Genomic DNA, 24,460 nt, shown 5'->3' on the forward strand with positions numbered 1-24,460 from the left:
AACGAAACTGCGTGTACTTCACCATGAACGCCCAAGGTGTGTCGCCATCAACAGACCGCTGCCTTATATTTGCGGCCACAAAATTATGCAGGATTAGAATAATTAATTACAGGAAGAAACTAGCACACCGTCACCGCAACCCGTCTCCAACCCACCCAAAAAATCAAATCTAGTTGGAGATCTTGCAGAGCTTGCCGACCTGGGTGGTTAACCAGCTGGGCTGGCCCTGGATGGTCCACCTCTCGGCACCGACGGCAGTGGGAGCCCAGAAGAGATCGTTGGGGTCGACCTCCCGCTTGATGCTGAGCAGGCGCTGGTAGTTGGTGCCGAAGAAGGCCTCGCCAAAGTTGGGCTCCATGACATCGCCCTCGTTGCCGTAGCCACCGGGGCCCCAGGCACGGAGACGCTCCATCCAGTCGTGGGTAATCTTGTTGTTGGTGGCGGCCAGCTCGGGCTCGGGGGTGCCAGGGGCCCAGCCGGCGCCCATGATGGCGAACCAGATGGCGTCGCGCCAGTGGGAGTTGGCGGCCGAGTTGGGAGTGCCCTCGGTCTGGCGGGGGTTCATGTTGTACTGGATGAGCGCGGAGCCCTCCTCGACAATGGCGCGCATTTCGTCGAATAAGGCGTCGCGGTTGGTCGAGTTGTTCCAGACGCTGGCGGGGAACATGCGGGAAGCGGTGCGCATGTTGCTGTTGGCCACGGACTCGGCAGGGAAGTACTGGGTCCAGACGTCATAGAGGTTGTCCTTCTCGAAGAAGTTGGGGGTGAAGGCGAGACCCATGGCAGTCCACTCATCGAGGAGAGGCTGGACGTGAACCTTGAACTGGGCGAGGGTCATGTTGGGCATCATGAAGGGGTGGAAGGTCCAGCTGTAGCCACCGGCGGCGGTAAATAGAGGGAAGACGGTGGAGTAGCCATAGACGCCCTGGGCGGCATAGCCGGGGAACTTGCGCCAGTAGGCATACATGGCCTGCCAGAAGACGGCGATGCTGTTCTCGGACTCGGGGCCGGCGTTGAGGGTCATGGAGAAACCAGCAAACTTCTGCTTGGGGTGGACCTTGACAGTGATGGAGGTGACGACTCCGAAAGTGCCCCCGCCGCCGCCACGGAGAGCCCAGAACAGGTCGGTGTTCTTGGTCTCGGTGGCAGTAACGAAGCGGCCGTTGGGGAGGACGACATCGATACTGAGGACCTGGTCGGAACCAAGACCATACTTGCTGCTCAGGGGCGAGTGGCCACCACCAGCAAGGTAACCACCGGCAACACCAACACCGGGGCACTCACCACCGACAGCGGTGACACCGAGGCTGTTGGCGGCCGCATAAAGCTCACCAACCTGGACACCGGCACCAAGCTTGAGGGCAGGGCCATTGTAGGAAGGGCTGCGGAACGACTTGACATACTTGATGTCCTTGAGGTTGTGGGTCCAGATCGAGAGGGCACCGGCGCCAGTCGACTTACCAAGGAAGTCGTGGCCCGTGTTATGGACGACAAGACGGAGGTTCTGGTTGCGGGCAAAGTTGACGGCAAGCTGAACTTGATAGACGCTGCGGATCTTCACAGAATAGGAGGGGAAGCTGCCCATCTCGCAGGTGCCGGTCTGGCCGTTCTGGGGCATGCACGTCTCGCCCTGGTAGAGGGGGGACATGACCGAGGTGGGATCACTCGCGTGAAGAGCAGACTGAGCCCAGTTGGCAAGCACATATTGGCATTTGGCAGCATTGTAGACGCCGCTATTGGGGTAGCAGACGGCACCGATGGGGACAGTCTCGATGAGGGCGCCACCGGTCAGGAGGTTGAAGACGGTCCAGCTCAGACGGGATGGCCAGGCACGGTCACCGGGGAACACCTTGCAGTCGCCGACCTGGAAGCCCCTTGAGAAGCTTCTCTTGGTGGTTACGCCGGAGACGTCTTCGTCGAAGGTGAAGAGATTGATGTCGCTGAGGTCAAGAGCGGTAAGGTTGGCGAGGACGGCATCGGTCAACAGCAGGACCTCACCGGCATCTTCAACCACCTCGGCCTCGGCAGCCGGGGCGACGGTGGTCTCGTTGGCAGCTACAATACAGTCAGCAACCAAGGCAACCTAGCGTAACCAACATCCACCCCCGGCGGATAGGGTGATATTGAGGCATCCTAGCTTCCACGTTGGAGCAACATGGCATCGTGGGAAAGAAATATTGGCTGGACATACAAAGGACAGACCCGTCTTCGGCGAGAATGGTTGGCTCTGTCTGGGCCAAACCGAGGCGAGCAAATGTACCCGCAAGGAGCAGAGCGCGGGAGAGGGATACAGCAATCATGGTTGTCAAAAGTTGATCCAATGATGCTGGTGAGAGGAGCGGGAGGGAGTGAGGTTCACGACACCAAGAACTGCGATCTAGCAAAGGTTATGTAGCCCGCAGATCCGGGAGGTGCCGGATTGCTGCCCCCCTTTCAAAATTGCGTTTGCCCCCTCGATACCCAGCAGAAGAAGAGCCTGCTCGGATCAGTTGCCGAATCCCTATCAATCCTAGCATGAACTGGTGGTGTTGGTGGCAGGGACCCAGGCAGTTCACAACATGTCTGCGACCAGCATCCCGGGCTGCCATGCGGCGGTGTGGGGTCTAGAGCGAATTGCGACGACTGCCCTCGTAAGAGCCAGTTGAGGTGACGGGAGAAATGGCATCATTACCGATGACATGGTAATTTACACCCCAGGCAAGTGTGGAAAGATGGATAGGTATGGAAATTGTATTCCTGCCGTTCCGGATTGGCTGGACAGGTCTTGCGGCGCATGGCACGTGGGCATGATATGATGATGGAAGGACGTTGTAGTATGGAGAGGGGCATTGTTATGTTACCATGATGTTTATTACCTGTACACTGCGACAACACAAAAGACTTCAAGTTTCTAGACCCCGGTATAGCATCTCTGGACCTTTTTGTTTTGGGGGGGGAACGCGGGGCCCTTCGGGGAGCAGAGGTTCATCCGGTGTTGTGGGAGGTGGGATAAACGAGACGAAAGCGGGGGAAAATGTTACCCTTCTGTGCGCTCGCCGGGACCGGCGCTTCGTCCGGTCTTCTCTTAGCACGGATTCAGTGGGTTCAAGGGGAGTCCGTGGGGTCCGGAGCGAAAATCGACAATCCCTTCTGGAACTCTCAAAGCCAGAACCATCTTCCCCACCGTCGTCGCCGGCAGAAATGAGGGCCTATGAGGAGGGTTCGTTTGTAAAAAGGACACGGGCATTCGGATTTAAATACCTTATGAATCATCGTGACTAGGTACACACCGACATACATATCACCGACCGACCAGCTGGTTAAATCCTCATCGTTTACCGCATGGCTGCACCCCAGATCTAGCCACCAAGCCACTGTTGCCCCCTTTTCCTCTTGCCTTTAGACACGGCCGCCTAAACTGCTGGAATTTGCGATTCCTCAGCAGATCAAAAACGTGTTTGCCGTTGCCTCAACTAATGCAAGCTAAAACAGACTAAGGACTCCTTGGGCTTGCCAAGTCACTCGGTCAGTCCCTAGCCCGGCATTATCCTGCAACGTCAAGCTGCCCTGGCAGTTACTGTGGAGAAAGGCACTCTTGCAAACCCGAGGGACTGTTTCCCATCTGCATGTTTTGTCTGACAGGTTGACGGCACTTCTTTGTCCCAAAGTGCGCTTATACGGTTATTTACCTTGGGTAGGCTAACGACAGGTGCGGCTCGGTATCCCGCTTCAATACCAACAACAATGTCAAATATCTGCCTCGCCTGAGGGCTTTTTTGCACATCAAGGTTGTTCGCTCTGGAAAAAGAAAAACCCATGGGATGCTTGGCCAGCTGCTTGTGCCTCCGACCTGTGTCGAGTCATGGAGCACCCTGTCTTTGTCCTCTTGGCCGAGGTCCTGGGTTGTGGGTCTTTGGCCGGGGGGGACTTTGCTGTGGGAACTTTATCCTCTGGGAGACATTCATTTGTGTGTATGTCCGTCTCTGGACCCCCAAAACTCTATCGACAGGAATCTCACCAGCGAAAGTGTGATCGGCGACAGCGACAACGATAACACGTGGTGATGCCTCTGCAGATCCGATCTTGTTGTCTACCCACACATGCGTAACAGGGGAACTCCGCAAAGATCTGCCGATTGACGATGACGAGAGATCTCTGGGACTACATAGTTGTCATGATCAGAAGGTTGATGCAGTGGTACGATATAACGACACCGCTTCTTCGTCGACCTAAAATGGCAAAGCCTTTGCACTTTATAAAACAGCAAAGACCATTACTCCTTTAATAGACATTACATAAAAAACCAAACCCTCACACTCCACCCTTCTCACTCCATATCGGACGGGCATCTCCACCAAAGTCATGCTGGGAGCTTCCAATGAAAAGCGTTTTCACCCAGGCGGGGAGAACGGCTTGCTCTCGCCGGGACGGTCTAGCTTGTCTTCCTACTTACTCGTCCGAGGAACCGTTGATCATTGCCCGGAAGGGGGTTTCCCTTGACACCAAGATTTATGTAGCAACTGACTCTAGCTTGCAGCCAAGACTACTTCGCCGACTTTGCCGCACATTCGCTGGGTTCGGAGTGTGTGTGGAGGCTTGGGTATGTATGACAAGGGCTTCAATGTCCACTTCCCACGTGGAATAAAGGGATTCTGACTTCTTGTCGAAATGAGGGCTTCTTTTTCTCCCTTTGGAACTTTCTTCTTTCCTGCAGGCAGGAAGCACAGGTGCGGCCACCAGTCCACTATTGTAAGAACTTTGTTGTCGCCCCCTTTTTCCACCCTGGGAATCCGCTCTAATGTAACGTACGTTGTGGTGTTTATTTTGGCAACCCAGCCAGTTCTGCGAGCATCTGGTGATGATCATATTTCATAAAGCAAGGAAGCTGCTGTATTTTTTTGGTTTCTACTGCTACTGTTATATACCTATTTGTGCCTCGGTGTTTCTGGTACTTCCAAGGATTGTTCTTAATTGTCGTTCCCTTCCCTTCTCGTCGTCAACTCCACACTGGCTTCGATCATCCCGCCCACAGCCCGCTGCGATTCGGCCCGTGTTCCAGACTATGCCGTTCGTTCTATCCAGTTGTTAAACCACGGGATATCTCAGGGTGATATCAGTCGCTCGCAAAGATGACCCTCCTTCCTCGCCACCCACCGCACCCCAACGTGCTTGATATCCCAACACCACCACTACAACAAGCCGGTCTCTTCATTATTTTCTTCTTCACAGCTATCGCCTTCGTTGCCTTCCTGCTCCGGCTCTTTTCCCGGCACAAAACTGGACAATGGGGTCTCGACGATGCTATGGTGGGCTGTGCCATGCTGTTCTCGCTCCTGATGATTGGGCCTTTCTATATGTGTAGGTCCAGTTCGACAAATTCTGCTCGTGGCGAATGCTAACAACATATAGACATCAAACTCGGATACTTTGGCTGGAGACAAGAAGACGTCCCACCAACATATGATCCAACGCCGGCATTTTGGTGGTTCTTCCTAGCACAATTGTTTTACAACCCTATCTTGGCCTTCGTCAAGGCTTCGGTACTCCTGTTCCTGCTGAGACTCGGTGGTCAGAAGCCTGGCGTTAGAATGGTCATCTACGTCCTCAATACCTTCAACGCTCTGCAGGCTATCGCCATCTTCCTGGTTGCACTGCTCCAGTGCTTGCCGATCGAGGCCAACTGGGACTTCGCCCTGAAGGCTGACCCCAACACCCGGTGTATCGACAACAGCTTCCACGTCATTGCGTCCTGCTTGACACTGCTCACTGACATCTTGGTTGTTGTCATTCCATTTTGGATTTTCTTGGGCCTCAAGATGAAGAAGGCGGCCAAGGTTGCTGTCTTGGGTATCTTCCTGCTCGGTCTTGCGTACGTTTCCCTTTTTTGTGACCACCGTTCTCCCAACTACCGCTAACCTTTGATATCCACAGTGTCACCATTATCGGCGCGGTCCGACTCAACGGCATCATCAAGCTCTTTTACAGCACGCCCGACGGCAAGGATCCATTCCACGACGTGACCGTCACCCTCTCTGTTGTCGAAGCCAACATCGCCATCGTGTCTGCCTGCGCGCCAGCCCTGCGACCGCTGTTCCGCATGTGGATGCCCGTCCTCTTCGGCGGCACCACCGAGCGCTACGGCAACAAGTACACACCCAACAGCAAGCTGCCTTACTACGCCGACCAGAGCAACACCAAGGGCGGCAACGGCACCGGCATGCGCGCGGACGACGTCACGCTCAAGAGCATCAAGGCGACGAGGAACCGCGACGGGCACACCGAGTGCCGGAGCGCCAGCCCGAGCGGGAGCGAGGAGGAGATCATGACGTACAATGGCATTATGCGGACGACAGATGTCAGGGTACAGTACGACGGCGCGAGCGGGTTTGCGGTGTCAACAGGGGACAAGAGCAGGCCGAGTGTAGACTCCAAGGGGGTGGACTTTGTTGTTGCTGTTGAGGAGAAGAGGACAGTGTAATGGCACGAATTTGGGAATCAACAACAATGTCAAAAAAAAGGTGGTCAAAAAGGTGGTTGGTGGGAATTTTCGACGGGACACTTTAGGGGCGCACCCCCCTAATAGGGGTTAAAGTTATAGGTACAACAAATTTTTTTGACTCTTGCTACATTAATTAGCTACTCTTAACTCCTTACTTTTCATTATATTTTTTTAACTAGATCTTTGCAAAATTCCGAGACTCTAGTTTTTATATTTAAATTGCTTAAATTTATAGTTTTGCTGAATAGATTTTTACAATATAAATAGTATTAACTTACTTATTCTTGCTGCTAACTTTATATCATCCCGGTATTATACCTTTTTTTTAATCGAAGGTATAAATTCTATGCTCTATTTAAGTATTTTACCTGTTTAATTTTTAAATTATATAATAACATTGATAAATTCTATTTTTTTATAAAAACCTAGGTAACTATGTTTTTACGAACAAAAAGCTTCTTTGTGACAAACTCCTATCCAGAACCTCTGAAAGGGATACTGGTTAAAGGCACTTCTGAACAATTCTGGTTCGTGTGACGAACCCCTGTACAGAACCTCTGAAAGGGATACGGGTTGAAGGTAACTTCTGACAATTGGTTCGGTGCAGCTAAACAGTGCACAACAAGATGTCTCAATGTAAACACAAGATACCGTGAATACAAGCGTGAATTGCATACTGCGGAACTGTCTATCTACACCAGCCAGTTCCTCCGTATATATAGACCTAATGCCAAGCTTGGATCATTTTGTTTCTCCCCGGATCATGACCGACTCTTAAGGATCATGAGTGATTCCTGAGAATCGCTCATGATTCCTTCATGTCCCGGATGATCCACCTCTTATTGGTCTATCCTCCTTTCTCTTGATTGGCTGCCGTGCCACCTCTTTCCTATTGGTTGTTCTTTTCGGGTGTCGACATCATATTCGTGACACTAAATGACCCATATGGTTTAAAATTTATATAACCCTAACCTTTTAAAGGGTTACTTATTAAGAATTATTAAGCAAATATTTACAGTTAAATTATACTTTAGCCTTTTAATTTTAATAAGATTTAAATTAATATTTTTAACATACTTTAACTTTAACGTAGTAATTATATAAAATTATAACTTTAAAAAAAATTGGTTAATCTTACTATATGTTAGAATGGGGTCGCTGAGAGCACTGTAGCTACAGGGGTCTCAGGAGGGTGAAGCAGTTACCCAAGAACTTGGCGAGTGTCGGACTGTGCTGCTGAGTACGACGACGCGGTTGTCGAAGGAAGAAAGTGCAACAGGTATTACCTGCAAATACAGAGAGTAGTGAACTGAGATGTTGTAGTCTCATAAAATACTGTAAATGATCAATCTTATTGACTGTCTTGACTTATTGTTTCTTAAGGAGAGAAAGAAGCAGAAAAAACCATTGCAATTGGAAGAGGGCTCTTTATGAGCACCTGAACTCCCTTATCATCCTTATTCAGTAACTTGAATCTATGATCTCATTGATGAGGTGCTCGAGTCGCTCATGATGCTTCTCATATCTCTCATTGTTCGGAGGTCCGGTCAAGAGCTTGTCCGGAGATCCGGTGAGGAGTCCTGGGAGCCGTTGAGAACTGTCAGACAGAAAAGGGTTCTGGTCAACCAAGCTGAATAGGAGCTCATGGAAGCTGAAACTGACGTAACCAGTTCAGCTGGACATGGTACCATTTGCCACCAATGCTGTCACCATGTATAGATATAATTGAGGTTCTCAGGCTTTGAAGGAACAGGAGCACACACAAGGACAAGCAATACAATCACACTGTTGCAACCCCCATGATATTCACCCTCAAGAGTGCATCGTGTTATCTGACAATTAAGAGTCTCATCCGCTCATCGCATCGCCTGCGCGCCGATTAGTCAGCCAACCCCAACAAGAAGCACATTCGACTCGCACTCTTGGATTCAATTCCAGTTCACCAAAACTCAACACAATGAACACAAACAACGAAAAGTCTGTTTTTCTGGCCAGCTCCGAAGACTGGGAGTCGTGGAACCTGCAGTTCCAAGCCCAGGCTGTGGCCGGAGGCCTATGGAGTCACATTCAAGGGCTTACCCTGTTCCTCAATGAGCCTGTGGCTCCAGATCTTGCACACCACAAGCACAAGACCCCTAGTCAATCGACTATTACAGCCAGGGCTCGTACGGAATCTGTAGCCAGCGACGATGAGGCTAGCCAAAGCAACCCTCCGATCACCATTGCAGACCTGACACCCGATGGCTTCCGCACCTACCAGATGGATTGGACGATTTACCAGGCCAACAAAAAGGAATACAGCCAACAATTCGAAATCGTCAAGCAACTGAAGCAGTGGATGTTGAAGACCATCAGCCCACACTTTCAACTCACATCCTGTGATCCGATCGAGCCAGTTACGAAATGGTATTCGGCCCTGAAAGCACAAGCCGGAGTCAGTGACGACGAAGCTCTACGAAACGCTCGAGAAGCCTACCGATTGGCCACAAAGCCACTGCTCCGAGCCCCCAGAGACCTGATCAACTGGTCTGAATCCTGGGAGCAAGCCATAGCTACAGCACAGCGAAAAGGGGTCCCTGAGGCCCTACACACAAAGACGTGGTTCTACGATTTTCTAGATGCAGTGAAGCCTGTTCTCGGCCACTGGGTTACATCTTACAAACTATCCAAAGCATCGCAGTTAACCCTGACCTACCGAATGGTAGCCAACGACTTTCGGGAGGAGGTGCGGCAATCGACGAAAGCCCGCATACCGGTTGGCAGCCGGATAGCAAAAGGCTCGTTCGGCCCCTCCTTTGCAGGCAAAGAAGCCAAAGATGCCAATCAGGAGGACGCTCTTGATAGCGAAGTCGAGCCTGGTAGTGATGGGGGGGGACAAAACAATGGCCAAAAACGACAGCGTGGCTCTGGGTCGAAGAACGGCGAAAGACTCAGAAAGAGGCGAAAAGCCTTGGGCACAGCCAACTCCCCAGAGGGCAGAAGACCTACAACCACATGCCCCTGTTGTGGCCAGTTCCACCATCTGGAAAAATGCTTCTACGCTTTCCCTGAACTAGCCCCTGAAGGCTTTGTTGAAAGGGAACACGTACGGATGAGGGTGAAAGAGGCCCTCTTAGATCCAGATCTTCAAAAGGAAGTTGAAAATCTGAAGAAAAAGAAGTCAAATTGACTAGGCCGGAATGTCGGCCGCTGCCCTGGCAGTTTTGTTGTATCAAAGGGAGCCTTCCACACAGCTGAGTACCCTTTGAAAAATTCTGCTATCCTTGATTCTGGAACCACAATCCATGTCTTTAACCATATATCTAGATTTGCCAATTACATCAAGGCCCCAGCCGGCGATTTCCTCTGGGCTGGCGAACACCCAGTTCAAATTCATGGATACGGAGATGTGGATATCCAGATTCAGGGATCACAACAACAAAGGCGGCCACGACAGCAAATACAACAACACTTTCTACGGCTTCGGAATACGGCCTACTGCCCTGGATTCGCTTGCAACCTTGTATCTCTACGACAATTACGAAAACAAGGCTTGTGGTGGGATAACAGTCCTGGCAATAACTGTGTTCGGAAGGCCAACAACTCTATCCTTTGCTATCTGACGGATCGATACGGCCAGTATGTTCTGGAAGACCTACCATCCACTGTCTCCAATGCAGCCTTCTTCTGCACCCGGCGCAATCGATTCAGCAGCTACACCCAGAAGCCACCAAACAAAGCCATTGCCAACCTCTGGCACCTACGGCTTGGCCACCCTGGCCCTCAGGCACTAGAACAACTCGTCCATCACACGCGAGGAGTTCGAATCAAGGCCCACCACTGTCCAGTGCGATGCATGCGGAGTATCGAAGGCCAAGCGGCAAATCCAACGACGACCGAGAGAGCACAACGAAGGCCCCGGTCTACGGCTTGCAATCGACTTCCATGACTTTGAGGAAGGTCTCAAGGGATACAGATACCTACTCCTAGTCACAGACAGGTGGTCTGGCCTAGCCTGGGACTATTACCTCAAGGACAGAACCACAGAGTCCATCACAACAGCAATCTCCCACCTCTTTGGCTTTCTTCAACACCAGTACCAACTGAAACACCACCCATTCGGCCCTCAATTTTTGCAAGCTGAAAAAGAGCACCTCCAAAGCCACGCACAGAAGCAATCTTGGTGCGAAGTGGATAGGTCGGATCCACAGGCACAAGGCCATCAAACCCTAGACTGTATGTGGGTTTATACCTACAAATTCAACCAGGACGGCACTTTCAAGAACTGCAAGGCTAGATTGGTAGTCAGAGGCGATCAGCAGAAGCCCACCGCACAAGAAACCTACGCAGCCACGCTGGCAGCCCGATCGTTCCGCACAATGATGGCTATTGCGGCCAGATTCGATCTTGAATTAGTTCAATACGACGCAGTCAACGCTTTCGTCAATGCCAACCTTGAAGACACCATCTACATGCGAATGCCTCCTGGCTACCGAACCCCTGGAAAGATCCTAAGGCTAAAGAAGGCCTTGTATGGACTGCGCCAGTCTCCACTGCTTTGGCAAAAGGAACTCACCACGACCTTACAAACCTTGGGATTTCAGAGTGTTCCGCACGAACCATGCATTCTAATTCGGAATGGAATTCTGGTGTTCTTCTATGTTGACGACATTGTGTTTGCCTATCGAAAGAAGGATACAGCTGCAGCTCGAACCTTAGCATCACAACTGCGGCAAAGATACCAATTAACGGGTGGAAACGACCTCCAATGGTTCCTAGGGATTGAGGTTCTCAGAGATAGAACCAAAGGCCTGATTTGGCTTTCTCAGACAGCCTACTTCGACAAAATCGTCACCCTGGCTAGCAAAGAAACCAACAGTACAAAGGTCAAGATCCCAATGGCTACAACAGAATTGCTGCCATACGAGGGCAAGGCCGAGCCTCGGTCGATCACGGCTTTCCAGCAAAAGACTGGATCCATCTTATACGCCGCAGTGGTTACCAGACCAGATATAGCATTTGCGGCATCACGGCTGGTTAGATTCAACACCAATCCTGACCACAACACCATAAAGCAGCCGATCAAGTGCTGCATTATCTCTATAACACTCGAACACTGGCGTTGAGGTTAGGGGGTGAAGACGAATTTGTTGTTGCCAGCGATGCCTCATTTGCTGATAATTCGCTCGACCGGAAAAGCTCGCAAGCCTACACGATGAAGCTGTTTGGCGGCCTAATTGGATGGAGAGCCAATAAGCAAGACACAGTCACCACCTCAACCACCGAAGCTGAGCTCCTCGCCCTCGCACAAGCTACGAAAGAAGGGTTATTTATAAATCGTCTGCTTGACGAACTGAAAGTTCAACTAGATCAACACCACATCACCATTCAGTGTGATAACAAGCAAACCATTAGGCTGGTGACTGCAGAAATGGCTACTTTGCAAACCAAGCTCCGGCATGTGGATATTCACAACCATTGGCTTCGACAGGAGGTCAACCGCAAAACGATAAAAATCGAATACACACCCTCAAACAGTATGACAGCTGACGGCTTGACTAAAGCTCTGAGCAGTCCACTCCACCAGCGTTTCCTCCAGCAAATAGGGTCACAGAACCAAAGACCTAGATTCTAAATGGTATGGTCCAGATCCAGGCTCGGCTAGATCTGAGGGGGTGTGTCAGACAGAAAAGGGTTCTGGTCAACCAAGCTGAATAGGAGCTCATGGAAGCTGAAACTGACGTAACCAGTTCAGCTGGACATGGTACCATTTGCCACCAATGCTGTCACCATGTATAGATATAATTGAGGTTCTCAGGCTTTGAAGGAACAGGAGCACACACAAGGACAAGCAATACAATCACACTGTTGCAACCCCCATGATATTCACCCTCAAGAGTGCATCGTGTTATCTGACAAGAACACTTGTGGGCGAGCCGTTGAAAGCGCTGTGGGCGAGCCGTTGAGAGCGCTGTGGGCGAGCCGTTGAGAGCGCTGTGGGTGAGCCGTTGAGAACAATGTGGGCGGAGAATTCCATAAACAAGTGCTGTAAAATTCCATGAATAAATGCTGCATTTTAACATTATCCTTCATTTTTGCTTTTAATTTAGATACAAATTTATCCCCGCTATAGTGTAGAGTTTTCTTAGTATTAACTCATCGTCGTTACCCCGCACTTCACTTAAGAAGAAATTCAACCGACACGCATACACGTGACTAGCTATTTCCGTTTTGTTTTACGGTCTCAAAAAGCAAATCCCTGTTTCATCATCTCGCCCCAGCCTCCACTCCCGCTCCACCGTCTTTGCATCTCAAACTCCCAACATCATACCCATCAACTAGCTAGTCGCAGTTGATACTACAAAACGGTCTTTCTTTTACTACTATAAACAGTATTATGTATCGGCTACTTCCATCTCGCTTTACCTTTAACCTATAGCTAGCATAACATTTGCCTCGGCCCTCTAATTGATCCAAGTGTCCGGTACAGTCCAACTCCACGGCACCGATAAACTGTGGTCGGATCCCTTCTCCGTTTCAGCTGCGCAGCACCTTCGGCCCAACTGCTACCAGTTTACATTTATAAGCATTATCGCCACTCTAGCCGACCCCGTCGCTGCCGCCACCGATAGCCCGCCGTATCGTCCATAGCCAAGCTGCAAACCCTTAACCCAAACGGCTGCTCCGGTCCTCCTCGGGGTCCCACCTACGTGGGTGCTGGACGCCATGTCTGACCAGGACTACGGACTTGCTCCTCCAGGCGCCAAACCCTCCGACAGCACCCCGGGCAAACATCGTGGCCCGCGCTTCACCTGGAACTCGCAGTACGAAGCTACCTTCTTCCGCTCGCTATGCGACTCAGTCAACCTGGGTCTGCGCGAAGGCAGCACCTTCAAGCCCCAGGCTTGGGACCGTGCTATCCAAGCCCTTATCGACAAACACAATGCCTATGCCAACAAGAGTCATCTCATCAACAAGAGTGACAATGCTCGCAAGAAGTACCGCCTGTGGATTGGCTTGAGGGAGGATAACTCTTTCTACTACAATCCACAAACCAGGACAGTGACTGGCACTGAAGAGGCTTGGGCTAGGCATCTCCAGGTACGTCGCCGCCATTGCGACATCTTGATTATAACCGCCTTGCTGACTTCAATGTGTTGTACAGAAAGAACCATTAGCTCGCTCGCTCAAAGGTCGACCTTTCGAACACGAAGAATATTACGAGATCCTCTTCCCTGACGTGCCTGGATCTGGCGGCGCCCCTAAACGTCTTACCAAACCTCGCAGGAAAGGACCGGACAGCCTCAATAGCACCGATGAACCAGACGCACCCGGCACATCTATCATGGACATGCTCACCGACACGAGCTACCTCAATCCTGTACAGACGCATATTGCGCCGCCTCTTCCCCAGCAGCCTAGTATTGTCGCGCCTTCTATGCCGACCCCTCTCCCGGCGCCTTCACAACAGCTTTCACGGCCCCCAGCGGCAATGGCCCCGCCGCCTCAGCCTCGCGCCTCCCTTCCATCCACAACCTCTGCACTGACACCGCCAGAAGAGAACCCACAGCAACCAAGGAAGCGCATGCACGCCGGCGACAACGCCGCGACCACGAATCAATCCATCCAATCTGACAAGCGTCGGCGCACTGCTCCTCCGAACTACATCGATCTTCAGCAACAGCAGACTCATGTAGCGACCGCAAACAATGTTAACCACGCCCTGCATCCTGCTCTCAGCAATCATGCGACTCAAAGCAGCGGGGGCAGCACTAGCAACAGCACTGGCATTGCTGTCGCATCATCTCACACAGTCGGCACCCACCCGTCGCTCCCAACCGCCCCTCCCGTCGCCAGTGACATCACAGTTCTAGCCGAGGCTCTCCGTGGGGCCAAGGCTCGCCCTACTTGGCAGGAACAGGCTATGGAGATCTTGTTTGGGGATTTCCGCGAGGAGGACCCCGACTTGCAGATCAAAATCGCCGAAAAGCTGCTGACGGACGAGAACAAAGCGATGTTTTTCTGCAAGATGCCAGAGCCATTGCGGAAGCACTGGGTTAAGCGCCTTAGAGAGGTGCATAATAATCGTGTTTCTTAATAGATAGTTAGGTATTATCTTGCTATTGCTGGTGCCGCAGCTGGGTAGGCCTTGATACGAGAGAAGATGTTAGCGATCCGACGAAATAAGACTCGAGATAAAAGGCAGAGTAGTAGGTCGACAGTCCTATGCTTCTTTACACGAGCTTACATATGTTATGGACTAACTGGTCCCTCTCCTGTATGCCTTCTCTTCTTTTTCCATATTTACATGGAGATGTCATAGTTTTCCATGTTAAAGGTTAGGGTTCTACCCGTCTAGTTAAACCAGTGTGCTCTGAGCCGGGCAGAGTCAGTGCTATAGCCTCGGTGTTACAACCTGCACCAGGAATGGATACAGACTGCAAGGCAGTACGCCGAAGGTGAATATGACAGGATGATCGAAGGTTGTGACAAGCGTCTCAGACACGGGTTCACTGTCAACAACAGGTTGTTCTAACAAAGAGCTACTGAAAGTAGATTGTAGACAAATGAACTTGAATTGCTTGCATGAGGAATCAGATTCCTCGATACGGGGAGCGCCCGGCGCTCCCCCCTATTTATGTCAAGCTGTCTACATATATTTCTGAAGTATCTTTGTACCTTGCTCAGTGTGCTCAGTGGTCTTGGCCACTGATCAGACTGAGCAACTCCTGATTGGTTGCACGGGGGCTTGTGGGTCTTTCCATCCCTGGCCCAATGATTGGCTGAGGTGCCCAGCACCTCGGGTACCACCCAGTGGTTCCTGTATAGGGGTATTACGCTTGGGACGTAACAACGGCTCGCCCACAAGCGCTCTCAACGGCTCCCAAGACTCCTCACCGGATCTCCGGACAGACTCTTGACCGGACCTCCGAACAATGAGAGATACGAGAAGCCTCATGAGCGATACGCACCTTATCGGCAACGAGATCATAGATCCAAGCCACTGGGGCCACCGAGCGATATGGAGCGATAAGGATGATAAGGAAGTTCAGGTGCCCATAAAGAGCCCTTTTCCAATTGCAATGGTGTTCCTGCTTCTTTCTTTCCTTAAGAAATAATAAGTCAAGTCAGTCAATAAGATTGATCATTTACAGTATCTTATATATGAGACTACAACATCTCAGTTCACTACTCTCTGTGCAGGTAATACCTGTTGCACTTTCTTCCTTCGACAACCACGTCGTCGTACTTAGCAGCACAGTCCGAGACTCGCCAAGTTCTTGGGTAATTGCTTCCAATAATTAAGGTAGGTAAGCCAAGGCATTGACTCGAATCAAACCACTATCTGAGATCTAGGGGAAGTAGAGGTGAGGGGATTGGGCTACCTACAGGCAAAGTTGGGCTTCTTTTTACTGTAGGCATGTTAAGGAGTAGGTCCAAGCATAACAGTCAACAATGTGGGCTGATGTGTCAGACGTGAACGCGAAGCTGTTATCTGACGTTGAAAGCCATGTAGCACTGCACACTAGTACAGATGGGATTTGATGTTACCGAAAAGGTGCGGACTGGCGAGAAACGTGACATGAACGTAGAAGAAAGACGATGTCCTGATGATGCAGTAGGTTACTATGAAACCTTCCACATGGCATTATTTCATGGTGAATTGATCAGATACCAGTAGAAGATAAACACTGACCTGGGTCTCTGAGATCTGATAAATCTGTGTGCGAGCCAAGGTACCTAACCATCACCGAGACTACCTTAGTTACCGGTAGCCTACATGTGCCGGATGCCGATGCGTTAAAGCTAGCAGAAAAAAACATTTATCGGGAAGCCAAGTGGGTGTGTTGACCTGCAAAGCTCCATTGTTGATGGACTCTCTTGCCGGGCGGTTGATGCGCTTGTTGGGAATATTCCGCCAAGACAATAAATCTCATCTTTGACAAGATTCGTCCGTCAGTGGAGAGGTAGACCCGTTCAAGTATTCCGGGAAACGTTGCTGCCAATATGACACATGGTGAGCCAGCTTCACTACAACTGGTGGCAGCAGGTGCGAGGTTGAGGTAGGACAAGACGGCAAGCATAACTGCCGTTGTTTTTGGAGTATTCCAAAGGAAGGGCGGGCCGGGGAAAATTGAGACCGCGTTAGGTTCAGCTAGGCATGCACTGGAAAGGTCTGCCAAAAGGTGCGGCGATACAAAGCACGGGGGTTGTTGATGCCCAAAGGCATGGAGACTGATTCCACTGATAAGCCGACTTCGGCAGTAGACCAGATTTGATTGCGTCATCGAACATATTCTGCAGAGTAGATTCCAGATCAGGGGAAACATCGCAGAGGGAGAAGGTATATTTGAGAGGGGCTTCAGCGTGGCTAGGGATCAACAAGATTGTCAGTTCAGGGGCTCACTCACTCAACAGAGGCAATCAGAAGCCAGAACTAATTCCTAGCTGCAGAATGCCCGGGTTTGGTGGGGAGGCACGGAGGGCACCAACAAGGAGGGGTCAGACCGTCAGACTGCGGGGCATGCTGTCCTCAACGTTCACTGGTCTCTCCTTGTCATGCAGGCCACCTCAAGTTGGGTTTTGGCTCCCACAAGTAGCAATGCATCATTAGGCAGTCCTTGCGTAACCCATGCTAGCTGACCAGTGACATATGCGGGTAATGTTCCCGGCTGCGTTAGCTTGGGAACCACAACCCTTCCAGAGCGTGGTAGGTACCGTACGCAGTAGGTTCTCAAGCTTGGGAAGAGCGCTCCTTTGGAATGTGGACGACAGCCAAGAGGCGGCAACAAGGATGTTCCTTCCATAGCGCCTGGTAGAAACACGATTAACCAGGTTCTGGGCGCACAACAAGCCCGAAGAGTCAAAATCAAGAATAGGTACCTATCCAGGTACCTAAGCAATATACTGGCGATGCGCAGTGTGATGTGATGGATTTACTGACAGGTCGGCTGTTGTGAGAGAGGACTCAAACTTGGGAGGATGTGCAATATGGTAAATATGTTGCCGGGTTAAGACGGGTGGGATCGCCTGGCTTCGGAAGACGAGTTCGAGAGGGACACAGAGATGGCCGTGGTGTGTGACTCTTTTATAGGTTCGGGGTGAAGACCGGTCCGGCGGAGAGCCCGAAAGGGAGCTATTCTCCACTCTATGCAATGCAACCATTTACGTCTCTCCAATCACCGGCAACGAATATCTGCAGAAGGTTGCCAGCAGTCTGCATCCTGTGGTTAATCTGGTTGGACAGATTCGTGCGGTGGGCATCAAGCCACTACCAACTGGATTGCTGGTTCAGACATCGTCCACGAAGCTGGGGCTCCCACCCCAAGCTTGGTTTTCCGGGTTGGCGGAATTCCAGGGTAAGGTAGAACCGAAATGATGAAGACCCAAGAGGGACATCCCGGGGCTATTCGATACTGCCGCATTTAACAATGGGCACATGGTCCCATGGTTCCACAAGAGCGCTGGCTTCAGGCTCTTAATGCCCTCCCCAGGATGATGTGGCAGCAGGGAAGCTGGTCTCACGAATCTCACAGCATAATAAATACGCCTGCAGTTCTGTGGTCCATGGCGAGTCCGACTCAAGGCAACATCCAACAAGATAGCTTCATCTCTTGAGTCGTAGGACATTTGCACACCCCTCAACTCCACGCAACAGAGATCGACAACGCCAAGATGTGAGTCATTGACTAAGGTACCCAGGGGGGATATCAAGCGTGCCATATCATTGACGAAGCATCTACGTAGTCTTTTCTGGCCATTAAACTAGCCCACCATCTTTCCAGATACCTATTCAGCCTAGGTAGTCCGATATGGCTGTGAGTCAAGCATGGATCCCTCTCTTCATGACGATGCGAAGGTTAACCGACCCGCCAGCCCGGAGATACAGTTCGAATTCGCGGCAACTCGGTCCTGTACAAAGTCATTGCAGTAAATGGCTGCATGCTCACCATCTTGGTGATGAATCCGCAACCAGATGGGCAGTACCTGGACTTCAGTCCGACCTCGATACAAACTATAGACGAATATCGCGTCGAAAAGGTGGATGATTGTTGAGTGGAGAGTCGGATTTACCTTGATGTGTTTTGTCGCCATTGCGTGGTCGGATTTCTGCATGGGATACCCTCGTTTTAAACTTATTGTCTGGTACGGCATTTGGACGGATATTTGACTTTCAAGAGAGCACTTTCTAGACTTCTTTTCCTTATATACTACCTAAGGTACCTAACGTCTGATCTCCGAGATTGTTGATAAGTAAGGTATCATCGTTTTGGGGTGTGTTTTGGAAATGACATGTACTGCTGCTGCGAGATTTATGAACGTAAACGAAAGTCTGTTGCGCATAGATATGCCTCCAGAAGACCATGATGGGACCGATATGGTGGAAGTACCATGGATAGGTCTGTCTCCACAGCAGCCAACCCCCCGGCACCCATGTACGCTCGGTATTACATTCAAGACCACTGTGCGTAAGAAATACGGCTTTGGTTATGTACTTAACGCCAAGATAGGTAGATATGTTTCCAGCTACCTACATGACTAACCAGCAACAGGTAATAATTCAGATGCTGGACGGTGATGGGAAATGGGAACACCCAGAACATAGGTACGTCATGTAGGTGAAGTAGTGACTGCTCCGGAATGATGTCCACTTAAATTCTCCACGACAAGATCAAGCCTGTCACTTTATTGCGGGGTGAAAATCTGGGGAAAGGCTGGTCCGGATATTATATCAACCCCCGTCCCTTGACCTCAAAGCAACTCACACCCTCTTGTTCGGTCCCATCCCTGACATGGCCCCTGACAGCAAACTTCACATTACCTAAGTTGACTTCCATCCTAATGACTACCTACAACACATGAAGCTTTTGTATGACTGTGAAGATAGAGTCTTTCTCTTTTCAATTGCAGCTGTTGAAACACTTCAAGTTCGGTCAATATACCTAATTTAAGATGCTCGCGCATTTAGTCTGGGGCTTATGGCTTTGGTCATGTCGGTACGGGCGGGGGTCCGATGCCTATCTAGATTGCCACTGCTGGTCCGTTGCGGTCACAACTCGCAACTACCTAGTGACTTAGGTGTGCCAGTCTTGATAATTTTCTGCCTGCCCGTGTTTCAAGTACCCCTTTTACTGCTGTTGCACTCCCAGAAATGCCCTGACACCTGCAATTCTTTCCAGCTCCTCCATAGTCTCGGACCAGAGCTTAGCTTCAACCTTCTTTCCTTCCTCTGTATTCATCATGTGGTGTCCCCTGCGGGTTGTCAGTAAACTTCTAAGTTCCTTGAATATTTGCACCAAAATGGAACATGGCATACGAATCGATCTCCCAATTTCTCACCAATCTTCCATGACTCTCCTCTCCCTTCGCATCTACCGCATCGACATACGCCTACGCCCCCCGAGTCATCGTCCTTCCTGCCAGACTGGCCATGACGTTGCCCATTAACCTCGCTGGGAAAAACACCAACTTCTGAAGCTCCGGGTTTTTGACCAAGGCTGGATCAACCGCATTGACAATCAGGGTGAGACCATGCTGCTGTCAGACGCGGGCGGTGGCCAGACCAAGGCCGGTGTTGGCCTTGTGATCGACGCTGTTTTGCCGACAAAAGAGGTACATTCTGGAGGAGAAAAAGGTTGGACGAAGAACTGAGAGGTCAGGGCCAACCAAAGGTCACAGGTGAGGGATTTGGTTTCAAAGTGGGCCACGGCGGAGGGGCGGGATTTCCAGCCAGCAAGGAGGGCCACGATGGGGAACTCGAGTAGATTGGTTAGAATTCCGTGATACATAACTCATCGCTGGGTGACACATAGGCATAAGATGGGCAAGAAAGCGGATGGACAAGAGGGGATGAAGTGATTTCTTGGCGGTCTGTCACTACAGGTAAGTCTTACTAGACCGATCGAGGTGGGGCTGTTGTTTCGCGGCCAGTGCCATGGTTTCGAACCCAATCTGCGCCACACTCGGTTGACTGCGACTCCGAGATCGACCAACCCGGGCGTGCCTGTTCAATCTCCAACCGCAGCGGTCGGCTTGGTGGTTGACCACGGCGTTGGTCTTTGGGTCGGTCTGGTCACTGACTGAAATAGACATCATATTCTGTCTCGCTTCTACTTGATTCAAGAGCTTCCCACCCAGACTGAGCTTTATCTCTAGCATTTCTTTCTTTTTTTTCTGCCGCATCATTGACTCCAAATGTGGCCACCAGGGAAATAATGAATCACCAACACACACGATGGCCATTATCAGCGCAGGGTGAGCGACCTCGATTGTCATTGCAGACAGCCTCACCCACTGAAAACAGTCCCGGGCTGCCCCCATACCCCGTCAATGACCAGGATGCCCGTTTACTTGTTGCTTCAAAGCTATGGGGTGAACAGAGGCGATTTTCAGATTCTTTCTCTCAAATGTCCAACGAAGCCCTCTATCACGAGTCGTTGGACAAGTTGAACCTCTCCTGCCGCACAGGTTTAAGCTTCAACTTCAAAGAACAAACCGAACAGGAAGCGCAATTGGTGGTTGATCTCGGCGGAAGTGTCACACATATCCCGTCCCCACAACCATCCCCGACATATAAGCCGGCAGGTTTACCATCCAGGGCTGCCCTAACTTACACACCTGCCAACGCCAAAACATATCCTTCTGCGGAGTGGGAACTCACCAACGACAAACCCCAAGCGGAAGGAGATGGATTCATGCTGTGGAAGGAATACGCGCCAGTGATTCTGACGCGCCGTTCTTCCTCACTTCAGTCAGAGAGAGAGCAGGTCCTCGATGCAGTATCTAGTCTCGGCTTGAAGGGTCCTGTCAAAGGCCTTGGGAAGCTGTCAAGGCCGGTTCTGAACAAGTACTACCGCACAGAGCAAGCACTGGCAGAGTTCCTGATTAAGCAAGATCGCGTCCTACTCCGTCCGCTGCCTTCGCCAGAGACTGGGCAAAGAGAGCTGGAACGCCTAGAAACCGAGCTATTCGACACATCAAAATACATGGGTAGCACAAATTACATGACCGTACTCACCTGGTCTGACGACAACCCATGGGGAACCATCACACTATTCCAAGTCGAGACCCCACTGATGGGCTCTGTCAGCCAAGGGGGGTATCTGGAATCTCAACGCCGAAAACCGCCAAACCTCCATGTCCATGTTCGGGAACCGTTTGTAACAAAGATAAAACCAGTGGCAGCGATGGAACACATACCCCAGCAGGTCCTCGTAAACATGCGCATGGATACTGCGATACGGAAGTTGGTTTTGGTTCACGAGCAAAACAGCCAGCGATTTCGCTGGATGGCCAAGGGCGAAATGGGCCACCCCTCCTATGCAACCCTATACCGGCCTGACATGCCGGTGCCTATTGCCGTACAAAGGAGTCTGTACGAGCACTTGGATGCTGATGAAGCAGCTATTCTTGGCCACCACTCACACCGCCGACCGTCCTGCCTCAGTCCACAAGCTGGCTACCAAGATAGGCAAGAGGTCACAGCGGATGGCATCGTAGCCACAATCCCACAGTTTCTCGCTCTTTTACACTCGACTCAGTCAATTGTAGAAGTTGCTTCCTCTCCCAAGCCATCCGACGAGGAGAGGGTGGAGACGACATCAGGTGAACGCTTCCGGCGGTGCTCCATGAAGCAGCCGCTCCAAGGGAAACGGCATACTGGGAGAGATGTTCACGTCGTGGTGCTGTTGCCAGCTTCTCGTTCCGCGTGGGTGGAGGAGAAACTTTTTTGGACAGACGAGCAAGGGCACCTTGCCGAGTTCAGGCAGAAACGATACAAGTCGGTAATAGATAGAGAACGAGACAGGAGAAGGGGAAGATGTTTTGGCGAGTTCTCGGGGAGAAGGGGCAGAAGCCCGGGCGTTGGGGAGATCCGAAGTCCACCGTTGAGTGCTACCCTATGCGCAAGGGACTCGGTATGGTATGAGTGATGCACAGTCAAAGGTCATGGACTTCTTGTTGGCAGATGGGCAGACAGCTTGGATACACAGGGGCCGCCAGCACGGTATCTTAATCATTGATGATGTTTCTTAGAATGCAATGACACCTTCCAGTTGTCAAGTTGCCCGGAGTCTTTAGGTACCCGGTCGAATGTGCAGTGGTATACCTACCTATCTAGGCTTTTCGCTGCTGCGATTGCCATTATATCCTTCAATGTTACATTAGGCACCTACCTAGCTAGGTAGGTATTTTGTCAATTGCCGTCTGTAGGTAGCTTCCAAGCCAATGGAAACCTTGCTCGGTAGTTCCCTGATGTCAAAATCAGGACCTCTAATGTAGCCTTGACGTTGCACATAACGGGTGGACACTGGGCAATGGTAACGTTACTGAGATGGTTCAGCCATGGTAGAACAGCCGCAGTTCCTTACAATAAACGTTAGTGGTTCTCATTTTCTGACCGTTACTACAAGAAGGGTTCTTGTTTTGAAACTCCGTTCCCTGTTGTGGCTGCATGTCAGGGGGTTGGAAGAGCAAACCTCACCGGCTAGCACGAAGTTTTTTGCCGACCTTGATCGAACAACTATAATGCGGCCATGAAGATTTAGGCAAATGTCTTCCGTTGCAATTTTTCCATGAAGAGAGGTCCAGTGCGTATGGTGCCGGCTTATATATGTTCTCTTCGAGTGCAAAAATAATCCTATGGAGAGCTTTAGCACCAGCGACCCTTTAAGACGCGAACCACCATCAACCTCTTTGCAAAGTCTCCGATCGAGATGCAACTTTATACAGCAATCATTTTCATGTTGTCACTCCCTCGAGGGGCCCTATCCCACTGTAAGCGCTTTCTTGTACTCCCTGGAAAATCAGTAAACAATACCTTGTAGGTAGGTACACATATTTCAAGCTATACTGACTACAGAAACGCTCAAAGATATCTTCCACCAATTTCTCCATAACGACACAATATTCACTCCTTTCAAGTACATCCGCCCCGTCCCTGTTGAAACGCCACTTCACATCACCGACAAGAACGACATTCGATGTAACCGAGCAGGGGCCAATGGACAATCAACAAATGTCTTGACAATCACAGCAGGCGACACCGTGGGGTTCAAGCCTACATTTTGGATCCATCATCCCGGGGCATACGCTGCTTACCTCTCTGCCGTCCCTCCTGGAAAAACCATCTCCAATTACGCGGGTGACGGTGACTGGTTCAAGATTTGGGAGTTTGGAACATACCCCAACCTCACAGCAGAGTCGACATATCAACAAACTTGGTACGTCACGCTTTCTTTCAACCTCCTGCCTTTTTTTTTCCTCTTAGAGCGAAGATGCGCGTGCTAATGGTGGACTTGTTCCAATCGCAGGCGATTGCTTGCAGACCCACTGACATTCCAAATCCCAACGGCCACCCCACCGGGGAAGTATTTGCTACGATTTGAGCATGTGGCACTGCATCTGGCCAACCAGAGAGGTGGAGCCGAGTTCTACCCTTCTTGTGCCCACGTTGAAGTGATGAACGCTGGGTGGAAGAGCACCGGTCTTAGCCCAGGACCGACAGCACGGTTCCCCGAGGCACACGAGGCAGAAGAACACGGCAAGTTGATGTTCAATATATGGGACTTTGATGACGTGAGTGATGCCATGATACAGTCTAGAAAGATAGGTAATTGGGCTGCTGACAAAACCGACAGGTTCAACAGCTCAACAGCAGGAAGATGCCTGGCCCGCAAGTGTGGGATGGCCGCTGAATGTACAGAAATGGCATCTTGGCAGTTTGGGGGCGGGTTGGGCAGCGTTCTCGCATTTTCTCCCAAGGAGCCAAGTCAGCAAGCGAGTATGCAGCCAAGAGATTTGACGCGGTGTGACGAAGCCCTATCCAGAACCTCTGAAAGGGATACTAGTAGAAGGCACTTCTGAACACTCCTGGTTTGGTACAGCTAAACAGTGTACAACAAATGGCTTGTCTCAATCACAATAGTCAAGATACTAACGATTGTGACTTGTATTGCATACTGCGGAACTGTCTATCTAACACCGGCCAGTTCCTCCGTGTTT

The 24,460-nt window shown here is 50.8% G+C and overlaps 6 protein-coding genes across 6 annotated transcripts; 5 read left to right on the forward strand and 1 right to left on the reverse strand.

The window, feature by feature from the left end:
- Positions 1–28: 28 nt before the first annotated feature.
- QC762_300150 (uncharacterized protein) lies at positions 29–2,814 on the reverse strand. The gene is made up of 2 exons (XM_062888328.1): positions 2,192–2,814; positions 29–2,055 (listed from the first exon to the last, which is right to left on the reverse strand). The coding sequence occupies exons 1-2, from the start codon at positions 2,298–2,300 to the stop codon at positions 170–172; spliced, it is 1,995 nt and encodes a 664-aa protein (XP_062744157.1). The 5' UTR covers positions 2,301–2,814; the 3' UTR covers positions 29–169.
- Positions 2,815–4,883: 2,069 nt separating this feature from the next.
- Positions 4,884–6,560, forward strand: QC762_300160 (uncharacterized protein). The gene is made up of 3 exons (XM_062888329.1): positions 4,884–5,337; positions 5,389–5,848; positions 5,911–6,560. The coding sequence occupies exons 1-3, from the start codon at positions 5,109–5,111 to the stop codon at positions 6,455–6,457; spliced, it is 1,236 nt and encodes a 411-aa protein (XP_062744158.1). The 5' UTR covers positions 4,884–5,108; the 3' UTR covers positions 6,458–6,560.
- A 6,047-nt stretch (positions 6,561–12,607) lies between these two features.
- Positions 12,608–14,864, forward strand: QC762_300170 (uncharacterized protein). The gene is made up of 2 exons (XM_062888330.1): positions 12,608–13,558; positions 13,623–14,864. Exons 1-2 carry the CDS (start codon positions 13,184–13,186, stop codon positions 14,553–14,555), a joined length of 1,308 nt encoding a protein of 435 aa, XP_062744159.1. The 5' UTR covers positions 12,608–13,183; the 3' UTR covers positions 14,556–14,864.
- A 2,744-nt stretch (positions 14,865–17,608) lies between these two features.
- On the forward strand, positions 17,609–18,514 carry QC762_300185 (uncharacterized protein; the record flags this gene model as incomplete). Its single annotated transcript, XM_062888331.1, has 3 exons — positions 17,609–18,135; positions 18,206–18,276; positions 18,335–18,514. Exons 2-3 carry the CDS (start codon positions 18,271–18,273, stop codon positions 18,512–18,514), a joined length of 186 nt encoding a protein of 61 aa, XP_062744160.1. The 5' UTR covers positions 17,609–18,135; positions 18,206–18,270.
- Positions 18,515–18,746: 232 nt separating this feature from the next.
- Positions 18,747–19,001, forward strand: QC762_0047400 (uncharacterized protein; the record flags this gene model as incomplete). The annotated part of the gene is made up of 1 exon (XM_062883437.1): positions 18,747–19,001. One exon carries the CDS (start codon positions 18,747–18,749, stop codon positions 18,999–19,001), a length of 255 nt encoding a protein of 84 aa, XP_062744161.1.
- Positions 19,002–20,865: 1,864 nt separating this feature from the next.
- QC762_0047410 (uncharacterized protein) lies at positions 20,866–24,358 on the forward strand (the record flags this gene model as incomplete). Its single annotated transcript, XM_062883438.1, has 5 exons — positions 20,866–22,063; positions 23,319–23,441; positions 23,496–23,679; positions 23,770–24,034; positions 24,097–24,358. The coding sequence occupies 5 exons, from the start codon at positions 20,866–20,868 to the stop codon at positions 24,151–24,153; spliced, it is 1,827 nt and encodes a 608-aa protein (XP_062744162.1). The 3' UTR covers positions 24,154–24,358.
- Between the last annotated feature and the right edge of the window lie 102 nt (positions 24,359–24,460).

This window comes from Podospora pseudocomata, chromosome 3, assembly GCF_035222375.1.
Source record: "Podospora pseudocomata strain CBS 415.72m chromosome 3, whole genome shotgun sequence".
Taxonomy (NCBI): domain Eukaryota; kingdom Fungi; phylum Ascomycota; class Sordariomycetes; order Sordariales; family Podosporaceae; genus Podospora; species Podospora pseudocomata.

Bases quoted from the DNA above. Each gene is read 5' to 3' on its own strand.
- QC762_300160 (XM_062888329.1), top strand. From the start codon at position 5,109: ATGACCCTCCTTCCTCGCCACCCACCGCACCCCAACGTGCTTGATATC. The intron at 5,338-5,388 runs GTAGGTCCAGTT...AACAACATATAG, and splicing joins GATTGGGCCTTTCTATATGT to ACATCAAACTCGGATACTTT. The intron at 5,849-5,910 runs GTACGTTTCCCT...TGATATCCACAG, and splicing joins ATCTTCCTGCTCGGTCTTGC to TGTCACCATTATCGGCGCGG.
- QC762_300150 (XM_062888328.1), bottom strand. From the start codon at position 2,300: ATGATTGCTGTATCCCTCTCCCGCGCTCTGCTCCTTGCGGGTACATTT. The intron at 2,056-2,191 runs GTATGTCCAGCC...ACTGTATTGTAG, and splicing joins CGAAGACGGGTCTGTCCTTT to CTGCCAACGAGACCACCGTC.
- QC762_300170 (XM_062888330.1), top strand. From the start codon at position 13,184: ATGTCTGACCAGGACTACGGACTTGCTCCTCCAGGCGCCAAACCCTCC. The intron at 13,559-13,622 runs GTACGTCGCCGC...TGTGTTGTACAG, and splicing joins CTTGGGCTAGGCATCTCCAG to AAAGAACCATTAGCTCGCTC.